The sequence below is a fragment of the Callorhinus ursinus genome, unplaced genomic scaffold, assembly GCF_003265705.2.
Source record: "Callorhinus ursinus isolate GAN/ISIS: 27379988/994484 unplaced genomic scaffold, GSC_fseal_2.0 scaffold1, whole genome shotgun sequence".
Taxonomy (NCBI): Eukaryota; Metazoa; Chordata; class Mammalia; order Carnivora; family Otariidae; genus Callorhinus; species Callorhinus ursinus.
In genome coordinates, this window is record NW_027397063.1 from 61344486 (window position 1) to 61366142 (window position 21657).

The 21657-nt window shown below is 40.1% G+C and overlaps 3 protein-coding genes across 11 annotated transcripts in view; 1 reads left to right on the plus strand and 2 right to left on the minus strand.

The window, feature by feature from the left end:
• The window catches only part of LMLN (leishmanolysin like peptidase), a 114813-nt gene extending 106900 nt beyond the window's left edge, over positions 1 to 7913 (minus strand). For 5 of the 6 annotated variants that reach the window (XM_073894757.1, XM_073894770.1, XM_073894776.1 and 2 more), the window contains exon 1: positions 7695 to 7900. In XM_073894757.1, coding sequence (XP_073750858.1) covers positions 7695 to 7889 — 195 coding nt within the window. In that variant the 5' untranslated portion in view covers positions 7890 to 7900. Of the gene's footprint in view, positions 1 to 7694 lie in introns of all 6 variants that reach the window. The other variant, XM_025875662.2, reaches the window with a different exon arrangement.
• Positions 7914 to 10995: 3082 nt separating this feature from the next.
• RPL35A (ribosomal protein L35a) lies at positions 10996 to 15295 on the minus strand. Of its 2 annotated transcripts, none has more exons than XM_025875681.2 (5): positions 15203 to 15295; positions 14418 to 14463; positions 14063 to 14215; positions 12986 to 13130; positions 10996 to 11975 (listed from the first exon to the last, which is right to left on the minus strand). In XM_025875681.2, exons 2-5 carry the CDS (start codon positions 14426 to 14428, stop codon positions 11952 to 11954), a joined length of 333 nt encoding a protein of 110 aa, XP_025731466.1. In that variant the 5' UTR covers positions 14429 to 14463; positions 15203 to 15295; the 3' UTR covers positions 10996 to 11951. The 2 variants fall into 2 exon arrangements, with proteins under 2 accessions (XP_025731466.1, XP_025731475.1); XM_025875690.2 differs by having other exon boundaries at positions 15158 to 15229.
• Positions 15296 to 15474: 179 nt separating this feature from the next.
• The window catches only part of DRC9 (dynein regulatory complex subunit 9), a 42677-nt gene continuing 36494 nt past the window's right edge, over positions 15475 to 21657 (plus strand). The window contains exons 1-3 of one of the 3 annotated variants that reach the window (XM_025875752.2): positions 15475 to 15690; positions 20145 to 20213; positions 21366 to 21633. In XM_025875752.2, coding sequence (XP_025731537.1) covers positions 20206 to 20213; positions 21366 to 21633 — 276 coding nt within the window. In that variant the 5' untranslated portion in view covers positions 15475 to 15690; positions 20145 to 20205. The remainder of the gene's footprint in view (positions 15691 to 20144; positions 20214 to 21365; positions 21634 to 21657) is intronic. The other 2 variants (XM_025875740.2, XM_073894790.1) reach the window with 2 other exon arrangements.

The window sequence follows — 21657 nt, forward strand, 5'->3', positions numbered from 1 at the left end:
ATTAAAAAAAAAAAATGGAGACCAGAAGACAATGGAACAAATAAAGTGCTAAAGGAAGCCCATATACAATGAAACTACCCTTCAAAAGTGAAGAGGACATAAATATATTTCAGACAAACAAAAATTAAGAGAATTCATCACCAGCACTATATTCATTTCCTTCTAAAGGAAGTTCTTCATTCTTTCTATTTGAATGAATTCTTCATTCATTCATTCTAAAGGAAGTTCTTCATGGACATGCAAATGACACTGGATGGTATCTTGGATCTTTTATCAGTCAGCTCAGGCTGCTATAACAGAATACCATAAACTGGGTGGCTTATAAACATGGAAATTTATTTCTCACAATTTTGGAGACTAGTAAGTCCAAGATCAAGGTGTTTGAAGACTTGAGTGTCTGGTGATGGCCCCCTTCTTGTTTCATAAGGCCATATGTCCTTTGGCATAAGAGGCAAAGGAGCTCTCTGGGGTCTCTTTCATAAGGGTATTAATTCCATTCATTATGGCTCTGCTGTCATGATCTAATCACCTACAAAAGACCCCACCTCCTAACCAACACAATGGGAGTTAGGATTTCAACATATAAATTTTGGAGGGGACACAAACATTCAGTCTTTTGTAGGTCTGAGAACCTGACTGGTAACCAGTTCCCTACACTGATATAAAATTTCCCTAAATAAGGTAGGTTCATTGTACCTAAAGTATTAATAGAAACAATATAGTTTATGCTGAATACTTGTTTACTCCTCAGAGTCTGAAATTTTAGGGACTGAAATTGTGCCTACATAACCAATCTCATACAAAAACCCTGGACTCATAGGCTCAGATGAGCTTCCCTGTCAGACAACATTTTGTTCTTGTTACAAGTTACAGATGAAGGAATTAAGCACATCCTATGTGACTCCTCTAGGAGAGGAGTCTTGTAAGCTTGTGCCTGGTTTCCTCCAGTCTTTGCTCCATGAGTCTTTTCTCTTTGCTGACTATGCTTTGTATCCTTTCCCTGTAATAAATCTTAGCTTGAGTACAACCATATGCCAAGTACTGTGAGTCCTCTAGCAAGTCACTAAAACTGACGTGGTCTTGGAGACCCTCAACACAATTATACATATATTTATTTTCTTTTTATTTGTTTAAAGACATTAACTGTTTAAAGCTAAAATTGGATAATTGTAATTGTGAGATTTATAATATATATATGTAGAGGTAATATATAACATTAGCAAAATGGTGAAATCTAACAAAAAAACAAATGAATAAACAAATAAACAAAAAGCAGAATCAGACATATAAATATAGGAAACAAACTGATGGTTGTCAGATGGAAAGGGGGTGAAGGGATGGGCAAAATGGGTGAAGAGGAGTGGGAGGAGATACAGGCTTCTAGTTATGGAATCTATAAGCCACAGAAATAAAAGGTACAGCATAGGAAATACAGTCAGTGGTATTCTAAGAGTGTTGTATGGTGACAGATTGTAGCTACACTTGTGGTTGGCTTAGCATAAGGTATAAATTTGTTGAATCACTATGTTGCATACCTGAAACTAATCTAACACTGTATGTCAACTATACTTAAATTAAAAGGGGGAGCCTGGCTGGTTCACACAGCTGTTGAGTTCAAGCCCCACATACTTTTAGTTGAATGAAAATAAAATTACAGCAAATTAATATTTGTGGCATAGAGTTAAAGCAACATTTAGAGGAAAATTTATAGCTTTACATACCTACCTTAGGGGAAAAAACCCTCAAATTAATGATCTAAGCTTCTCTTTTAAGAAACTAGAAAAAGGGGGTGCCTGGTTGGCTCAGTTGGTTAAGCATCTGCCTTTGGCTCAGGTTATGATTCCAGGGTCCTGGGGTCGAGCCCTGCGTTGGGCTCCCTGCTCAGCGGGGAGCCTGCTTTTCCCTCTCCCTGTGCCACTCCCCCTGCTTGTCCTCTCTTTTTCCCAAATAAATCTTAAAAAAAAAAAAGGAAGAAACATTGGAATTGGTACCAGAACCCTTCACAGACATTTAAAAGATCAAAACAGAATATTAAGAAAACTTTATGTCCATAAATTTGACAACTTCAATGAAATGAAATTCTCTGAAAGACATAACTTAATCAAAACACAATCAAGAAGATATAACCTGGGGCACCTGGGTGGCTCAGTTGGTTAAGCGACTGCCTTCGGCTCGGGTCATGATCCTGGAGTCCCAGGATGGAGTCCCACATCGGGCTTCCTGCTCAGCAGGGAGTCTGCTTCTCCCTCTGACCCTCTTCCCTCTCGTGCTCTCTATTCTCTCTCTCTCAAATAAATAAATAAAATCTTTAAAAAAATTGTTTAAAAAAAAAAAAGAAAATATAACCTGAATAGTCCCATTATCTATTAAAGAAAATAAGTTCATAGTTTAAAACTCTCCAGTAAAGAAAATTCCAGGTTGAGATGGCTTCATTCATGAATTCTACTAAACATTTAAGGAAGAAACAATAGTGACTGTATGCAAGCTCTTCCTTAAAATGAAAAGGGAAGGGATATTTCTGAACCCATTCTATAAGGCCAGCATTACCCTAATACCAACCCCAACAGTTATTGAAGGAAAAAAAAAAAAAAAACTACAGACCAATATCCTTCACGAATATATATGCAAAATTATCAACAATATTAGGAAGTCAAATCCAGCAAAATGTAAAAAGGGTAATACATCATAACCAACTGGAGTTTTAATCTCAGGAATGCAATGCTAGTTTATCATTAAAAAAAATCAATGTAATTCACAATATCAACATAGTAAAGAAGAAAAGCTACACAATTATATTAATTGATGCAGAAAAGACATATAATAAAATTCAGGGGTGCCTGGGTGTCTCAGTCGGTTAAGCATCTGCCTTCAGCTCAGGTCATAATCCTGGGGTCCTGGGATCAAATCCCTGCCGGTCTTCCTGCTCAGCGGGGAGTCTGTATCTCCCTCTCTTATCCTCCACCCTGCTTGTGCTCCTGCTTGTGCTCTTGCTCACTCTCTCTGAAATGAATAAAAAAATCTTAAAAAATTTTTCAACATCCACTCATGATAAAAACAAGGAATAGAAGGTAATTTTCTCCATGTGGCAAAGCACATCTACAAAAAATCTACAATTAATACTCTTTTTTCTTTTAAAGAGCTCTTTAAAAAAATTCTTTTTAATATTTAAGATTTAATAATATCTACAACTAATATTCTTTTTTATTTTTAAGATTTTATTTATTTATTTGACAGAGAGAGACACAGCGAGAGAGGGAACACAAGCAGGGGTAGTGGGAGAGGGAGAAGTAAGCTTCTGGCAGAGCAGGGAGCCCGATGCGGGGCTCCATCCCAGAACCCTGGGATCATGACCTGAGCCGAAGGCAGATGCTTAATGACTGAGCCACCCAGGCACCCCTAGTATTCTTTTTTTTAAAAATATTTTATTTATTTGAGAGAGAGAACATATCTTAAAAACTCTCTACAAAGAAAATGGCAGGCCCATCCAGGTGGTCTCAATTATGAATTATACTAAACATTTAAGGAAGAAATGATTTCAATTTTATACAAACTCTTTTAGAAAATACAAGAAGATGGAACATTTCCCAATTCATTATGTGAAGCCAGTATAATTCTGGTATCAAAAATGAACAAAGGTATGCCTGGGTGGCTCAGTCGGTTAAGTGGCTGCCTTCGGCTCAGGTCATGATCCCATGGTCCTGGGATCAAGTCCCCCATCGGGCTCCTTGCTCGGTGGGGAGCCTGCTTCTCCCTCTACCTAACATTCCCCCTGCTCAAATAAACAGTATCTTTTTAAAAAATGAACAAAAACTTCACTAAAAAAAGAAATCATAAACCAACATTACTCATAAACATAGATACAAGAATCTTTAACAACTATTAGCAATTGAATTCAGAGGTATATAAAAAGGATAATACCCTTAAGTTAAGACCAAATAGGGTCTGGGGCGCCTGGGTGGCTCAGTCGTTGAGCATCTGCCTTCGGCTCAGGTCGTGATCCCAGGGTCCTGGGATCGGGCCCCTGCATTGGGCCCCCTGCTCGGCGGGAAGCCTGCTTCTCCCTCTCCCACTCCCCCTGCTGTGTTCCCTCTCTGTGTGTCTCTCTGTTCTCTCTGTCAAATAAATAAATAAAAATCTTAAAAAAAAAAAAAAAAAGACCAAATAGGGTCTATCACAAAAAGCAATTGCTACTTACACAATTTACTATTGGATAACAAATATTTTACATAATTCCATTTGTGTAAACTACGCTCTAGAAGAGACAAAACTAATTTTTTTTCTTTAAGATTTTATTTATTTATTTGTGAGAGAGAGAGAGAGAGAGAGAGCACAAGCAGGGAGAGTAGCAGGTAGAGGGAGAAGCAGGCTCCCTGCCAAGCAAGGAGCCCAATGGGGGACTCGATCCCAGGGCCCTGGGATCATGCCCTGAGCTGAAACTGACTGAGCCACACAGGGGTCCCAAGACAAAACTAATCTAATGTTAAAAAAAAAATGAGAACAATTGTTGCCTGGGGTATCTGGACTGGGGAGACTGGCACAAGATGGGGCGGGGATCTTTCTGGAGACATGGAAATGTTCTATAACATGTGGTTACAAGTTTCACGTGAAGTACATGATTGCATTTATTTCATTTTAATATATGTAAATTTTACCAGAAAACTTTTAGGGGCACCTGGCTGGCTCAGTTGGCAGAGCATGCCACTCTTGATTTTGGGGTTGTGAGTTAGAGCCCCATGCTGGGCATAGAGATTACTTAAAAAAAAAAAAGTTTAAAATATTTTTTTTTTTTAGGGGGGAGGAGGAGCAGAGAGAGGGAGAATCCCAAGCAGGCTCCACTCCCAGTACAAAGCCCTACATGGAGCTTGATCTCACAACTCTGAGACCATGACCTGAGCAGAAATCAAGAGACAGACACTTAACCGACTGAGCCTCCCAGGTGACCCAACAACAAACTTTTAAAAGTAACAATAACAAGTGAGAGGCTGGGGAATGGGTGGAAGTATATGAAACAAGAGTGAGAGAATATGGTAAGAGTTAAAGCTGGGTGGTGGGTCCACGGGAGTTCATTATACTATTCCATTTTTTTTGTTTTAATTTACATAATTAAAAAAATGAAACTTAGAGGTGTTAGTTGAAAACTTAAATGTGTCCAAAAAAAATTTTTTTTTTGAGTTGGTTCTACACCCAACATGGGGCTTGAACTCAGAAATCAAGAATCTCACACTCTACCAACTTAGTCAGCCAGGCGCCTCCCCACACCTCCCCACTTTTTTTTCCCCCCAACATGTTTTGTACTTCCCACCACAACCCAAAAACTGTAACATAATTTCCTATACCATTTAACAGAGATGCAGTCACTAGTATGAGTACAATGAATAATTCTTGCCTATATTTTATGTCTAGGTTAAAGCTAAGACAGTGGTTAGGAGGACTTGCTATTACATACTCTATGAAGAACTAGGAAAATTTATTAAGGATGAGAAGTCTCAAAAAGAACTTAATAGCTTGCTTTTAATATATGACACACTATCACTACTGAGTCTGTTTAGCCAAGAGGCATAAAAAGGAATAGTGGGTAGAAATTTCAGGAAAAGTTTTCATCTCTATAAAAAGAATTTTATACTGGTGATCTCCAAAAAGCAAAGGGGCTGCCTCTGGAGATGATCTCCCTATCCATTGAGATGTTCAAATATAAATTGGAGTTTTGAACACTGGCAACAATCACTAGAAGAAACAGCTATTTAGGTTCCCTCTAGTGGAGAGATTTTGCAGTTCTTTGAATAGCTTTCTCTTACTGTAATCTACATTCAAAGAAAGAAACACAGGGTTTTACAGGATTTTTTTTTTTTTTTAGAGAATGCACTGGGGGCGGGAGAATTGGGGATATACTTTTTAAGGGTACAACCTTGCAACCAGTAAATAAATAAGCCCTGGAGATCTAATATATAGCATAGTGACTATAATCAATACTGTATTATAAACTTAAAAGTTGCTAAGAGACTAAAAAATAAATAAAATTCAGCCAAAATGCAGAGTCATGATAAAAGCTGGAATATAGCTACAAGCCCCAAACTTAGTATTTTGGCACATATGGTTATGAACATTATGCATAGAACTTTTTGAAAATTACCACAAAAATGAGTGGTCTTGGATCTCTAGGCTGAACTGAAAATTTCTAGATCGGTCTTTCTTGATAAAGTAGTAAGACAAATTATAAAATCAATCATAACATGCCACCCTGCCCCAAGTACTCTATCTCCTTTCCTCAAAGAACACTGATTATTGTGGGCTCTCTAAATACTGTGGAGGAATCAAAGACATAAACCTCATCCGAAGGAACCTTACAATTTAACTACAAAAGCAAGACTACAAAGAAATGCCTGAGAAATAAACCTTCCCCACACAGCAGTACTTGGTTCAAGTGCCAGAAGAGATTATAGATAAGACATACTATAAAATGGAAAAAGCATTCTGCTGGAGTGGTTTCAGCTCACTGTCTTGAACTTAGGGAACTTTAGGATTAAAAGAATGTAGAGAGGGAGAGAAAGAGTGTGAAGGAGGGTAGCAGAAGAGAGTAAAGCAACTTGAAGTAACTTGAAAATAAGCCCGAATTTTGTCTTTGGAGAACCCCCCCAATATCCTTGCAAAGCCTTTAGCTCTCCTATCAACTTCTTCCAAAACCTTTAGGTCAGTAGAGCACAAAGTGTGGTCTTTGGACAAGTAACATCATCAACCATCTGGGAACTTGAACTGCATATTCTGGGTACCATCCCAGACGTAATGAGTCAGAAAGTGGGGGAGTGGGGCAGCAAACTGTTCTTTTAACAAATCCTGTAGGTGATTCTGATGCACTCTCAAGTTGAAAACCACCCTGCTCTACAACTACTTAAGTACAACTCTCAGTAGAGGAAAGCCATCATGTTCTGAGTGCCTAACTCAGCCACTTTGCTAGGTGCAGAAAGGGAGTTAATACTGTTAGAGTAGGCATTTAGTTGGCTTCTAACAAGATGCCGCGAGGTCAGCAAAGAGGAAGTCATGGCCAACTACAAGGAAGAGGCCTGTCCTGGCAGCACTCCAAAAGAAAACCACACGGGACTTCCATCTTGACAGCTTGAGTGACCTAAGCTCATTATACAGTTGTTATATCATTAGCATTGCGGTTTTGAAGGAGCTCCGCCCCTGAAATCTCCACGAGAGTTCCTTATGGGGCAAATAAGGCAAGAAAAAGGGCATAACCTACATTCCTGGAAGAGACCACCCTGCTTCTAAGAAATCCTCACTTCAAGTAATAAATATCCCACCCCTTTGTTAGCAACTGTCAATAACAGAAACCCAAACCCAGGGGGCTCAGCACTTCCTTGAGCGCACTCGCTCTCACATCTCTATAGAGTGTACTTTCACTTTAAGAAACTTTCCTGCTTGTACGGCTCATCTACTGTGTTGTCTGTCCTTGAATTCTTTCTCCTGGCTGACCAAGAGCCTCCAGCGACATCTTTTGGAGGGGCTGGGTCAAGGCCTCAGGAGCCAAAGTCCACCTGGAAACAATAGTAGGTCCAGCCCCCTAAGAGTTCAGTTTCTGGTCCAATTTTGCTTTCTTTTCCAACACACCTTGTTCCAACAACTACCCTCTACATCTTCGCCTCCCGTGTTACTTTACCCTCACAGCGCCCGCTCCCGCCCCTCCGTCACCCTACCTCAGTCTCAGAGGGGACGTGGTGCCGGCAGGGAGGGGAACTGTCCAAGGAGACAGGAATTGATGTGGAGCTTGCCCAGAGGCCGCCCAACAGGAGTAAAACGCCTCGGACCCATAAAGACCTACTCCAGCGCCGCTGGCTAGGGCCAGGGCCTGAACCGGTGGAACCTGCCACTCCATTCCACTCGGCCGCCATCTTCGGGCCGAGCGTCGTTACCATGGAGTACGTGACGTCCCCACCCTGCACCAGCTCCGCCCCTCGCCGCCGGCGGAATTTGATTGGCTAGCATCACCCCCCAGTTCACCGCGGACGAGTGCCGCGTCGCGGCCGTCGCGTCTCAAAGCGCAAAGCCTGCCAATAAATGCCATTTAGCGGACCACGTAAGTCGAGCTGTAGGAAGACCAGTGGGTATTGTAAGACGATGTTGGTATGAGGCCGCTTCTCTTCAATTCAGTTACTCACCTTAAAGATAGGCATCCACACTGGGTGCCAGGTGGCTTAAACAAACTGATGCAGAACCTTTAATGGTCTAGCCCTCTGTGTAAAGATGAATGGAATATAATTTTCATTTTTACTTTTTATCCTAAGTCACCAATTTTACCATTTCTTTACTAGTCATTTCTTAGAAAATCAATATATTCGTTCCTATTCAACCCCATCCCTTAACTTCTATAAAACAAAACAAGAATTAGGGGCGCCTGGCTGGCTCAGTCAGTACACGTGACTCCTGATCTCTGGGTAGTGAGTTCAAGCCCCACATTGGGTGTGGAGCCTACTTAAAAAAAAAACAACAACAACACAAAAACTGCAACAAAAAACAATCAAACAGAACCACAAGAATTCTAACTTCATTTAACCCAGGAAGAGACCAGGTGGATCCTTGCCATTAAGTAAACTACCTTCAATCTAGGCCATGAGGAACTGTAAAAAAAAAAAAAAAAAAAAAAAAAAAAGGAAAATTGGGGTATTTCCCCCAAGGCCCATTAAACAATTAAAACAAGTAATTGGAAGCACTGAACTGGAAATCATTTAACCAGAACTGAATACTGTAAATTACTATACTAGGAACTGGGGATAGGAAAGAAAGAATAGCCCCAAGATTGTGCCATTCATTGGTGAAGATAATGTACTCAAATTCAAGGGTGGGTCACTACCAGTAAAGGCTCATTACATAATGAGTCCATCATCCCACAACTAGTGGAAATTGGGACTCCAAACCAAATTTATCACTTTCAGGACACGTGCTTTTTCCACTACAAGATTACAAAGAAACTGAATTGTGAACAGAGAATAGCACCAGTCAACATCAAGTTCCTAATTTTAACAGTTGTGTCATACTGGGGAGAAGCTGTTTCAGTGATCCAGCCAACAAACTGCTAGCCATTCAGGCTCATTTCTCTGAAACACGGGATTGCTCCAGTGGTACCTTTGGCTTGAGGACTATCTTTGTACTCACCGAATCTTATTATGGGAACAGAAATGCATAAAGCACCTTCTCATTTACAAGTGCTGTATTATTAAATCAGTTGAAGAGGACAAATTTGCATGCAAAGTTGTTTTGCCACTGCATTTACTCAGGTCATCCTAGGGATTCTGACTTCTTTGCCCAAATGCCCACTTCCTGTTTATCCACCTCCATTACTCTACCATCATCCTTCTCAGAATACTGTATTCACTTAAAACTCCTACAAAGGTGACAGGTTTTGAGGTTTCCTCCTCTATATGCCTAATCCAGACATGAATATCCAGCTGCCTTCCTGGACATGTTCACAACTGAGTATCCTATAAGCTTCCTCAAACTCAACATCCCCACCCTCCCCAAATGATCTTCTGGTTCTTCAACTTCGTAAATGTACTATTATCCATCCCACAACCAAAGCTAGTAACATTAACTTTGAAGCTCCTCAGTTGGTCTTTGAATTCTCTTAATCCTTAGTACAGCATATAAAACCTGGCATAATCTGGCCATTTCTTAAGTTTTCTATTTATTTTCCAATTACTGCCCACAATATTAGGTTTCAGTTACACTACATAACCCAGAAGAGTTCCTCAGATGCCTTCTGCTTTCACATAAATCCTAAGTCAATTTTTTTTTAAGATTTTATTTATTCATTTGATATAGAGAATGAGCGACAAGAGTGCACAAGCAGGGGGAGGCAGAGGGAAAGCAGCAGACTCCCCACTGAGCTGGGAGTCTGACGCAAGGCTTGATCCCTGGACCCTGGGATCATGACCTGAGCCAAAGGCAGATGCTTAACTGAGCAACCCAGACACCCCCTAAAAGTCAATTTCTATGAAATACCTCCCCAAGCATTTCTTCCTCTATCCCTAACCACTCCAAGTATATTGATACATCTTTGGGGCACCAGGGTGGCTCAGTCGGTTAAGCAGCCCACTTGATTTTGGTTCAGGTCAAGGTCTCAGGGTTGTGAGATGGAGCCCCACATCCAGCTACAAGCTCTGTGGGGGGAGTCTGCGTGAGATTTTTCCCTTTCCCTCTGTCCCTCCCCCAACTCACACACTCTCAAATTTAAAAATAGTACTGATACATCTACTTAAATGACACAAGAGAATACTTTTAGATTATGTTGTTTCTTAACAACTAAATCTCACTGGTGGTCTGAGATTGGTACTTCTTGCCATTGACCCAATTTTTCTATGTCAATTTTCTTAGGGTTCTTTTTTTTTTTAAAGATTTTATTTATTTATTTGAGAGAGAGAGAGAATGAGAGATAGAAAGCACGAGAGGGACGAGGGTCAGAGTGAGAAGCAGACTCCCTGAGCAGGAATCCCAATGTGGGACTCGATCCCGGGACTCCAGGATCATGACCTGAGCCGAAGGCAGTCGCTTAACTGAGCCACCCAGGCGCCCTTCTTAGGGTTCTTATAACCAAATTGTGGCCATGAAATACACTGCTTAGATCTTGTGAAGAAAACATGGTTAACACTGGACCAAAGCTGCATCTGACCCATCCACCTCTTTTGCCTTGAAGCTATTCTTCCCAAATAAGCCCAAATGAGACTGGCAGTACAAGCACAAGGCCATTTCTGTGAAAGCTGGTATTTTTCCTTCCAACAGCAACTTTTGGCTTGAGGACCACCACTGGGCTAAACACATCTTTCTTCTAACTGCTGTATGCTACTCCAAGTATAGTTAAAAACTGTAAAAGGGGTTCAGTTTGACCAATTCTCAAGTTTCTTGTTGGTATTTTCAGTGGAAAGTCAAGATTTGGTGGTTAATAAAAGGATTAGCTGGCTGCTCCTGCAACAATCAAGTATCTACAGCCACCACACTGCAAACTGATGCCTTGGTTCAAACTTTATTTCAACAATTCAGAGATTTGAAATACCCTGCAGCCCTGCTTTAGTTTCATCTTACACTAAAATATCTCGATCCTACACTTTACTACATTAAAACATGGAACCAAACTACACTGTCTGGGCAACCTCCCCCCACTCCCAACTCACTAAGAGTACTTTTTTCTTGAGACATATTTTGTTTTTTTAACTTACAAATTATTACCAGTCAAGTGTTCCATAATGGCATGCTTTGTCCAGTCACACATCCCAAGGATATCTCATCCTTGCCTAGCTTAACAAGCTGCCAGATACTATCAATATAATCCTCATTTTAAGTTCTTACAACTATCATTTTTACATCACAAGTTTCCCAACCGATCTATATTAAGTGCATACACTTTAAGGTAATTAAGGAGGCCGTCAAAATAATTTTAAGTCTCTTTCACTGACTCCCAATCTAATGAGGAAGGCAGTTACATATAATATACCACAATACCAAAGTTGAAATATTAAGAGTTATAGATCCATTTTGATGCGGAAACCTGGCAAAGTGTTATGGTATGTATCTGTACTGGCTAATATTTCTGGCTTCTGTCCTTCCTGGAATACACAGTCTCCATTTGTACAAAAGCTTTTCCGACATATGCTCCATCACTTTAAAACTTCCAACATACTCCTTTTCCCACTGGCTCCAATCAAAGCTTGTTTCCCTCCCCCATCACATAAGACCTTGTATTAAGATACTCTAATCTCTCTACCCTCATTAAAACCCTCCTATTGTCTAAATCTCTGTAATTGCCGTTACATATAGCTCCCTGGCTTCCTTGTACTCTGAAAAAGCTGGATAATCGTCACCATTTAAATACAGCAACTTGAATTTAGGAAAAAGAAAATGGTAAGCCATTTAACAAAAATACAAGAGAACAAATCTACACCTTTATTTACTTTTCATTAAATTTAAATCCTTGAGGGGTACAGCATCTAGGAAGAAAAAAGAAAACATGGTGTAATTAAATGCATGTTATATACAAATTTGTAAATGTCAGTTGTGTACAACAATATGGATAAATCTCCTCCCACTGTCCCATTACTCATCTCTAGAAGGGATCCAGGGACTGCTTACATCTTAGCAGGGAGAGAACTAAGTTCTTACAGTACCTAGATGAACACACTTTAAGAACCAGTACAGAGAACACTGAAAATCCACTTAATTTTGCTTCTTCCAGTAACAGAGTAAAAACCTTCTGATGAAAAATCTCAATGGCTCAGAAGGGTTCAAAAGTACCATGTGATCCCAAGAATATAGCCCTGTCTACTAAAAATGAATACTAAGGAAAACAGGGGCTAATGGACTCAATGGCTTGAACCCAAGTCCTGGGACCTAGAAACATGAGCATCAGTTTTCTTATATAAAATAAGGCTAATAACACCTATTCTTTTTTTTTTTTTTTTAAAGATTTTATTTATTTATTCATGAGAGACAGAGAGAGAGAGAGAGAGGCAGAGGGAGAAGCAGGCTCCCAAGAAGCAGGGAGCCCGATGCGGGACTCGATCCCAGGACCCTGGGATCATGACCTGAGCCGAAGGCAGACGCCCACCCAGGCGCCCTAATAACACCTATTCTAACAAGACTTTCATGATGAAGAAACGGGAATATCATGAATTATGCCAGGAAAATTTTTTTCTTTTCTAACAATCACTTCTGTGTTCAATAAATCTTTGCCAGAAAATTGTTCATTTAAATACTATCCCCCCCAACCCCAAGCTTTAGCAAAATCTGAAATCTAGATACAATCCATCTGAACACTTTGCCTTCACTTTCCTTCTAATGCCAGGAATCTGATATTTCATAATACATCTACACAGTAGCAGATGATTCTGAAGCACAACTCATGGGGTGATTTTAAAATCACAATAGTCTTTAGAGATCAGAGCCCAAACCCCTGAGCTTAGTTTGCCCCGAGTGTCATACTGCTAATAACTGTACTTACCACACGGATTCTGTGGCCAATGGCTTTAGCAGGAAGGTTGCTTCGGAATTTGGCACGAACCATGCCACTGTTTCCATGAGCACGAGTTACTTTTCCCCAGATTACTCTGGTTTTGTTTGGTTTGCCACCAGGAGTCACTGTGTTGCTGGTTTTGAAAGGGGATAAGAGAGGTGAGAGGTGAGAACCCAGGCAACTAGTGTAGAGTGATACAAATTCAAGGTGACCTCTAGACCAGTGGTCACCAACTCACAACTGTAGTTAACCACTAAGTCACCTGACAAACTAAAAGTCTGGGGCATCATTCATTCAACAAATATTTGAGTACCTACTGTATGCCAGACACTTTTATAAATGTATCTTTTGTAATTTTACAAAATACAAAATTGCAGTTTACAAAAAAAATCCTTTTGAGATAACCAAGTATTAAGTAAAATATATTAAATGTCAGATGATAATAGCTGCAATATTTTTAAAAAATATGGAAAGGCAGAAGATATCATGGAGTGAATCCTAGCTGGGCTAAGATTAGAAATAAAAAGCCCTGAATGAATAGGGTCTGAAAGCCTCCTTAATGACATTTGTTTTTACTAAAGACGGGGGAAAGTTGGTATCTGAGCAACGGGACAGGTGATTTGACTTATAAATCATTCTTGTGCTGGAGGAATGGGGGGCAAAGATGAAAGCCATGTCCCCAGAAATTTTAATTGGTTTAATGAGTTTAACAATCATTTTTAAGCATGTATACAACATAATTTCAAGAAAGCAACAAAATGAATTAAAGTACATGAAAAAATGCTCTGTAACACCTTAAGAGGCGCATAATATAAGGAGTTGGTTCCTTCCTTGAAACGATTAACAGCTGTAATCTTTTTAAGTGCAGAAGATACCTAAATCCAACACTACCCAGACAAGTAACATCCTTCAATAACCTCCCACGAAGTTCCTTAAAGATCCAAAGTAGAAAAAACACAACAGCACCAAATAGTTTACCATCTTTTGATGATTCTTCTTTGAGCAGGAAAAAGAAACCAATCTCAACTAAAAATTTAAAAGGCATTATTAATACTATAAACTTACTTCTTTGCTTTGTACACATAAGCACATCTCTTGCCTAGATAGAATTCCGTTTCATCTCGAGCATAAACACCTTCGATTTTAAGAAGAGCTGTGTGCTCCCTCTGGTTCCGGAGACCCCGCTTATAGCCAGCAAAAATGGCCTTGGACCACAGCCTAAGACAAAACACACAGTAACTTTAAGTTGTTAAAAGATCTCGTTTCACGTCACTGATAAGATCTGACTTGTAATGAGCCCTACTCAAATGTTATCTACAGCAAATATCTAGTTTTTTCCCACCAGTTTTAAGCTCATGTTTATGCTCAAGGTTAAGACAAAAAACTACAAATACAAAACAATTATATTTAAAACCCGTACCTTCCAGACATTATTTGGCGTTACAGGAGTCCTGTTCCCAGCAGGCCTTAAAACAAACAAAAAACCAGTTTAAAATGTTGGAACGCACGTTTCCCACCCGGTCCTCTCTCCGTTTCTTAAACCTATCAGGCACATTCCTTTTTGCTCGGCATTTCACGTTAAGAGTACGGGGAAACATAACTATACTATGACATCTACATGATGCACAGTCGGGCAAGACTTCCCAACCTCAGAGAAAGCCTAGTAACTGAGCAAACTCCAAAATGAAAACCACTACGAAAAGTATCAAGACTCCAGAGTAAAACAAGTAGCTCCTGAAAACTCCGAAAGGAAGCCCTGAGAAAACTCATACCACGATCAGCAGGAACAAAAATGAAAAGCGAGTAATCAGAGAAGCACACAGAAAGACAGGAATTGTATGGGAAAGGAAATGCTGAGGAAACGGAGACTGTAGACCTAGTCAGGTCTGGAGTGGGAGCGTACGGAAAAAGAACTCATCCTAAAGGACCACTGCCTCAAACAGGGAACTACATACGGGCAAAGCGCATCTATTACTCCGCTAAGGGCCACGAAACAACCGATTACGGGAGCGCCCGTTCTCCGGGCGTGCGGGGATCAGCACAATCAGTCCCACATCTCCTCAATCCTGCCCTCCCTGTTGCTGGAATCCATAGAAATCACTGGCTGGCAGAGCCTCCCAGCTGCACCAGTGCCCTGCCGAGGTATACGGTTGAGCTCACCGCACTTATTTGCACCTAAACTTCAGCAACAAAAGCTCCCCTCACCTCCACAGGCTCCAAGATGGCGGAAAAAGAAAGGCGAAGCCCCGTCGCGTGGCCTTGTGGGATAAACACCGCTCGGCCCCGCCCCCAGCTTAGGCATCTTCCGCAACCGCCAGAAAAAAATAAAAATAAAAAGCCTCAGATGTCTTTGACTGAAACAAACCACATTCAAGTACACTCTTATAGTTCTTTCTCTAAGTCCTTTCATCTTTGTGAGCTGTAACACGTATTTTATAACAGAGGGAGGCGAGATGGTAGCCAGCTAGAGGAGGAGAAGAAAAGGGCCCCCAAAGCTGAGCGTTGCCAGAGAAACACCAGAGCTTGGTTCCTTAGTGGAAAAAGTGAAGGCAGATTGCAGGATATCTCCCCGCCTCGGGTATCCCAGATTTGATTCGCCAACATGGGGGCATCTTTCCCTCCGACTACAGAGGAGTAGGGTGAACGGAGACTCTCGGATCCTAGCGTGGAACAGAAAGGCCAGGAGCACGAAGGCAGGACGAGCTCTTCCCTTCTCTTTTAAGTTTTCCCCCTTACTTCTTTCCTCCTACTCCTTTATCTCTTTCAAGAAATGACCTAAGTTCTTACCCACAGCCTTCGTTTTTGACTCGACTGAATAGGACTGCCCTGAAAAGGCCTTAATGCCTTTTAAAGAGCACCGTGCCTACACGAAATAGGTCTTCAGTCAATACTTGGAGACGAGAATGAGATAGATTAGTGGATATAAGAGATTTACATTGCCTAATTATTGCACATTTATTTGGGTTTCTCTATGCTTCATTCATTTACCCAGCAATTTATTGATTAACTACTATGTACCAAGCTTTGTTCTTGGCTCGGAGAACACTGCAGTAAACGAAACCACAGAAGTCTCTGCCCTCATAGAGCTTACATCCTAGTAGGGGGAGCAAGACAATAAGCAAGTAAAATATATGGCACATTAGAAGGTAACGTGAGAAAAATTTTCTCTATCGAGAAAAAAAATTAAGCAGGGAGGCCACTGTAAAAAAGGGTTTTACTATGAGATGAGAAACCATTTGAGGGTTCTGGCTGGAGGAGTGACTCCATCTGACTTCCATTTTAGCAGGGTCACTCTGTTGAGACTGAAGGGAAGCAAGAACACCAGCAGGAAGATGAATTAGGAGGCTATTGTAGTGAACCCGATAGATGATGGCATGTAGATAGGGGTGATAAGTACTGGAATTCTGAATATATTTTAAATGTAACCCTGAGAGGATTTGCTGATGGATAAGGAATGGGAGAAAGGAGTAAAGGGTGACTCCAAAGTTTTATGAAATAGTATCTATAAATCATATTTGAAGTCCTTTCATAAATACATCAGGATAGAATGTTTGTACCTTATAACCCACTCCCTCTATCTATTTTCTTTGTCCCAGAAATACACTAAAAGTCCCACTATTAAATGTACTAGAAATCCAAATGTAAGTAGTCCTGGGAGGAATAACGCATTAAATGTGAGTTTTGTTTCTTTGTTCTTTAATTCACTATACAAATACTTTTTGACCGCAGTGCCTGAAACAGGCTATGATAGTGAGCGTCACTATCACGTTCCTGCTTTTATGACACTTAAGTTTAGTGGGGGAAAATGACAACATTACACATTGTGAGGAGAACTCTGCAGGAAAATAAGAGTGCAATGAGTGAACAGTGGAGTCCTGATCCAGCCTGATGAGTCAGGGAAAGCGTCACCTGCAGAAGTGTCATTTAGGGCATTTTTCAAACTGCAGGTGAAGGCCCAGTAGTAGATTGTGATTATAATACTTTATAGTATTATAGGCAAAATATGATAGAATCAAAGGCATCAATATCATATTAAGGATAAATTGTTATATGAAACTTGTTTCAGTTATTTGCATGTATGTATATTTATATATATGTATGCATGTGCACACTATGTATAAAAATCTCTGTATATAGGTCATTGCATCAGTCAGTGTTGCCTGGATGGAAACAATGATAGAGTTCAGAATTTCATAAAGGGTCTGCTTACAAAAGTGTAGGCAGGAGTGAAACTATAAGGGATGACGTAGTCTCCAGGGACATGGGGCAGAAACAGTTACCCAAGACCCCAAGAGAGAGCAATGTGGAGAGGATTGCCTGACGGGTGCCATGGCCTTTAACAGAGAAACATAGCCAACCAATGGTGATCTGGCAGGGAGGGAGCTGAGAGGGTAGCAGTTGATCTCACTCTCCTACACTTACGGAACCTCCTGTGGATGCACTCCATAAGGGTCAATCTCTCAGGGTGTAAGAGATGGTGGTAATTGATTTAGAGCAAATGACAGATGCCTAGCCAAATGCCTTTGATTTAGGCTGGTACCTGATGGATCAGTGGGACTTTACAAGGTGAAGAGTGAGGGGAAGAATGTTTCAAATCAAAGGAATAGCGTGTGCAAAGACCCTGAGTTGGAAAGGGGCATGATTCCATAGAACTGAAAGAAGCCCATCGAGCCTGGAGCCATGAGAGCAAGAAAAGGGCAGTGCCAAGTGGATATCTGAAGAGGAACAGAGCAGGCCAGATCATGCAGTTTAGAATTAGAATCCAAGTTTAGAATTTTAGCTTTCGTCCTAAGGCAATGGGAAATCATAGAAGGGTTCTAGGGAAAGACATGATTAGATTTTCAGTTTTAAAAAATTGATTTTCAATTCTTCGTTTAAAAAATAAGACAAGATGAAATCAGAGAGGGAGACAAACCATAAGAGACTCTTCATCATAGGAAACAAACTGAGGGTTGCTGGAGGGAACGGGGTGGAAGGATGGAGTGGCTGGGTGATAGACATTAAGGAGGGCATGTGATGTAATGAGCACTAGGTATTGTATGAGACTGCTGAATCACTGACCTCTACCTCAGAAACCAATAATATATTACATGTTAATTAATTGAGTTTAAATTTAAAAAATGGGGAAAAAAGAAAATACAGTTTGGGGCTGGATTGAAGAGAAATGAAAGCCATTAGAAATGTAATTTCAGTTTAAACATGCAAACTATTTAAACACAGACTAAAATGAAACATTTGGAAATTTGATTACATATTTTTCCCTTTAAACTAATAGTTTTTTTTTTTTTTTTAAATACTGACTTTTAGAAGAGGATAGCAAGGTAATCACATATTTGGGGAATGACAGTTTTTCCAAGAATCATGAGAAGCCTAACATCCCATTATAAAGTTAGAGCTGGAATACTCTAGATTAAATAATGAGTTGTCTCTTTTAGATATTGATACACCAGCCATTTCCTTAAAAAAGTAAACAAATTATAACAAGAAAATTTTATTCTTCCACCTTCTGGACCATAAGAAACTTGCTTTCTGTGAAATGCTATTTGCTGGGCCTTCCTGTTGATTGTCATGGGTAACTCCTGCTCCCTTATTATAACTTATTTCCAGCTGCTTTACATCCTCACTTGTATTTCCATTTGCAAAATAAAAAATAATATATAATCATTCTTTCAAACGAAAAAAAGATCACTTCCAATTTGGGGGCTATTAGAGTTGTTCAAGCAAGAAACAACTGTCAGGTCCAGCATGGTACTGGGGGACATGGAAATAGAAGATAAAATCCACAGGACTTCGTGATGGTTTGGATTGGGAAATGCTGGTGTCAAGATGAAGGAGGAATGGGGGCGCCTGGGTGGCTTAATCAGTTGAGCCTCTGTCTTTCGGTTCAGGTCATGATCCCAGGGTCCTGGGATCCAGCCCTGAGTTGGGCTCCCTGCTCAACGGGGAGCCTGCTTCTCCCTCTGACCCTCCCCCTGCTCCTTCTCTCTCTCAAATAAAGAAATAAAATCTTAAAAAAATAATAAAAAAGATGAAGGAGGAATGACTCCTAGATTTCTAGCATTGAGGAATGAGAAGCCAGAACGGCATGAACACACTGGATACTGGATCAGCATAGCTTTATCTTACCTGCATGAAGCACATTACCTATGCCCCAAACTTTAAAAAAAGGAAAAATAGAGAAACAACAACACATCAAAAGAACAAAATCTTCCTTACACCATGATACTTCCTCTTAAAACTGCCCTTGTACCCGAAAATTTGGCTAGTTCGGTGTATCTTTTTCAATTTACATAAAGATTCTGTTTTATATGTTTTCATTTTTACATATGATAATTCTGTTGTATGAGATATATTTGTATCCCCCTTCTTAGGATCACTTCGTTGTGGACAAAATCATACTGGAAACTTACCATTTATTATTCATTTAGCATAGAGCAAAATTCTCCATAGGGTGTTTTCATTGTAAAGCTTGTTTAAACAGAAAGGATTTTGGCTTATCGTAACATCTTGATAGTAATAGTAAACTGATTTTCAGGAGAAATACAGCTTTTCTAAATACAATCTCAAGTGTTCTTCTAAGTCCAGGTGCAATAAATTTTGTTATCTGACAGATCAGTGAGATGGAATGATCAAATTAAATATTTTAGTAATCAGAATAACAAAAGTAAATCTATAGATATTGCCAGTTAAAAATCAGAATATAATAAAAATACGAAAACCATGTTGTACATTACCATAAGAAGAGACTCAAAGATTGCATTTATCAATAATTACTTTTGGGGCGCCTGGGTGGCTCAGATGGTTAAGCGTCTGCCTTCGGCTCAGGTCATGATCCCAGGGTCCTGGGATCGAGTCCCGCATCGGGCTCCCTGCTCCTTGGGAGCCTGCTTCTCCCTCTGCTTCTCTCTCTCTCTCTCTGTCTCTCATGAATAAATAAAATCTTTAAAAAAAAGTAATATGCTTTTGTCATTAATTACATGATGTCAGGGGTTCTTCTATCTCCGGGACTGCTCTAATAAGCAAAAAGAAGGGATAAGCTGCAGCTCTTGTAATTCTTTAATTTTCTGTTATGAAAAGGGTATAGAAGTAATTTAATTATCATTCAACACTTCCTTAAACTAATCTCAATGTTTTCTTCCCATTTTAGGTGACTGCATTTTTTGTGAGATTGTAAATGTACCTCGGAAGTTACAATTAATTTAAGAAGAATGGGAGAGTATGTTCAAAATTCCAATTTATTTTGTATACATATTTATTTATTTATCTATTTAAATTACGCCTTATGTTAAATTTATTTATTTATCTATTGCTGTGAACAAATTACCCCAAAGCTTAGTAACTTAAAATATCAACTTTTATTATTTCACATAGTTTCTGTGGGTCAGGAATTTGGGAACAGCTTTGTTGGATGGTTCTGGCTTAGGGTCTGTCATAAGATTGAAGTTGGCCAGGGCTGCAAACATCTGAAAATTTGACTGGGGCTGGAAGATATACTTCCAACACAGCTCATTTACAGAGCTGGGGAGTTGATGCTGGCTGTTGGCAAGAGGCCTTAGTTCCACACCCTCACAAACTTCTCCAAAGAGCTGCTTACATGTCCTTATGGCAAGGCTGACTTCTTACAGAGGGAGAGATATGAGAGAGAGAGAGAGAGTAAGGGAAAAGCTGTGTTTTATCACCTAAACCAAAGGTTAGGTGATAAAAGACATAGTATCCTCCTGGTTATATAGGTTAGTTGGTCCTTTTAATGTGGGGGAGACTACAAAAGGGTATGAATATAAGAAGGTGGGAATCATGTAGGCCCATTTTGGAGACTGGCTACTACATACTGTATTATTTTATTTTATTTTATTTTATTTTATTAATTTATTTGACGGAGAGAGAGATAGCGAGAGAGGGAACACAAGCAAGGGGAGGGAAGAGAGAGAAGCAGGCTTCCCGCTGAGCAGGGAGCCCGATGCGGGGCTTGATCCCAGGACCCTGGGATCATGACCTGAGCCGAAGGCAGATGCTTAACGACTGAGCCACCCAGGCGCCCCTGTTTTTGTTTTTAACGTATTTATTTTTTTTAAGTAAACTGTGCCGACGTGGGGTTTGAACTCACAACCCCAAGATCACATGCTCCACCGAATGAGCCAGCCAGGCACTCCTGCCACATTCTGTTTTTCATTAATCACGAGACACTTTTGATTAGCATTTAAAGATGTTGCTAGACAAAAAGTTAATTTGGGCTGAAATTCAAATTGGTTAACCCATAGAATGGGTTACATAGAGTTATTAAACAGTAAGTGGCTTGCCTTTGGTTGTTCAGGATGTCACAGGGAGATATTTAGCAGAACCATGTGTAAACTCCTATTTATTTTTTTAGAAGCCAACCAGAAGCCTCAAATCTTCCGTCAAAAGTCTGGCATTCTGAGGTGACAGTGTCAGTGATAGGCGAGCCACCCAGTGCTGTAGAAGAAGAAAAAGAAACGACTGAAGAAACAGACAGGGAAGTCATCCCGGAAATCATAGAGCCACTCTCCATTCTAGATGTGCTGAGGATCTCCACAGTTCTGGAAGATACCACGGACCAGCTCTCTATTCTAAACTATATCATGCCAGCTCAGTATGGAAGAAGACAAAGTGTCAGCATGGTATATACACTCACCATTATGTAA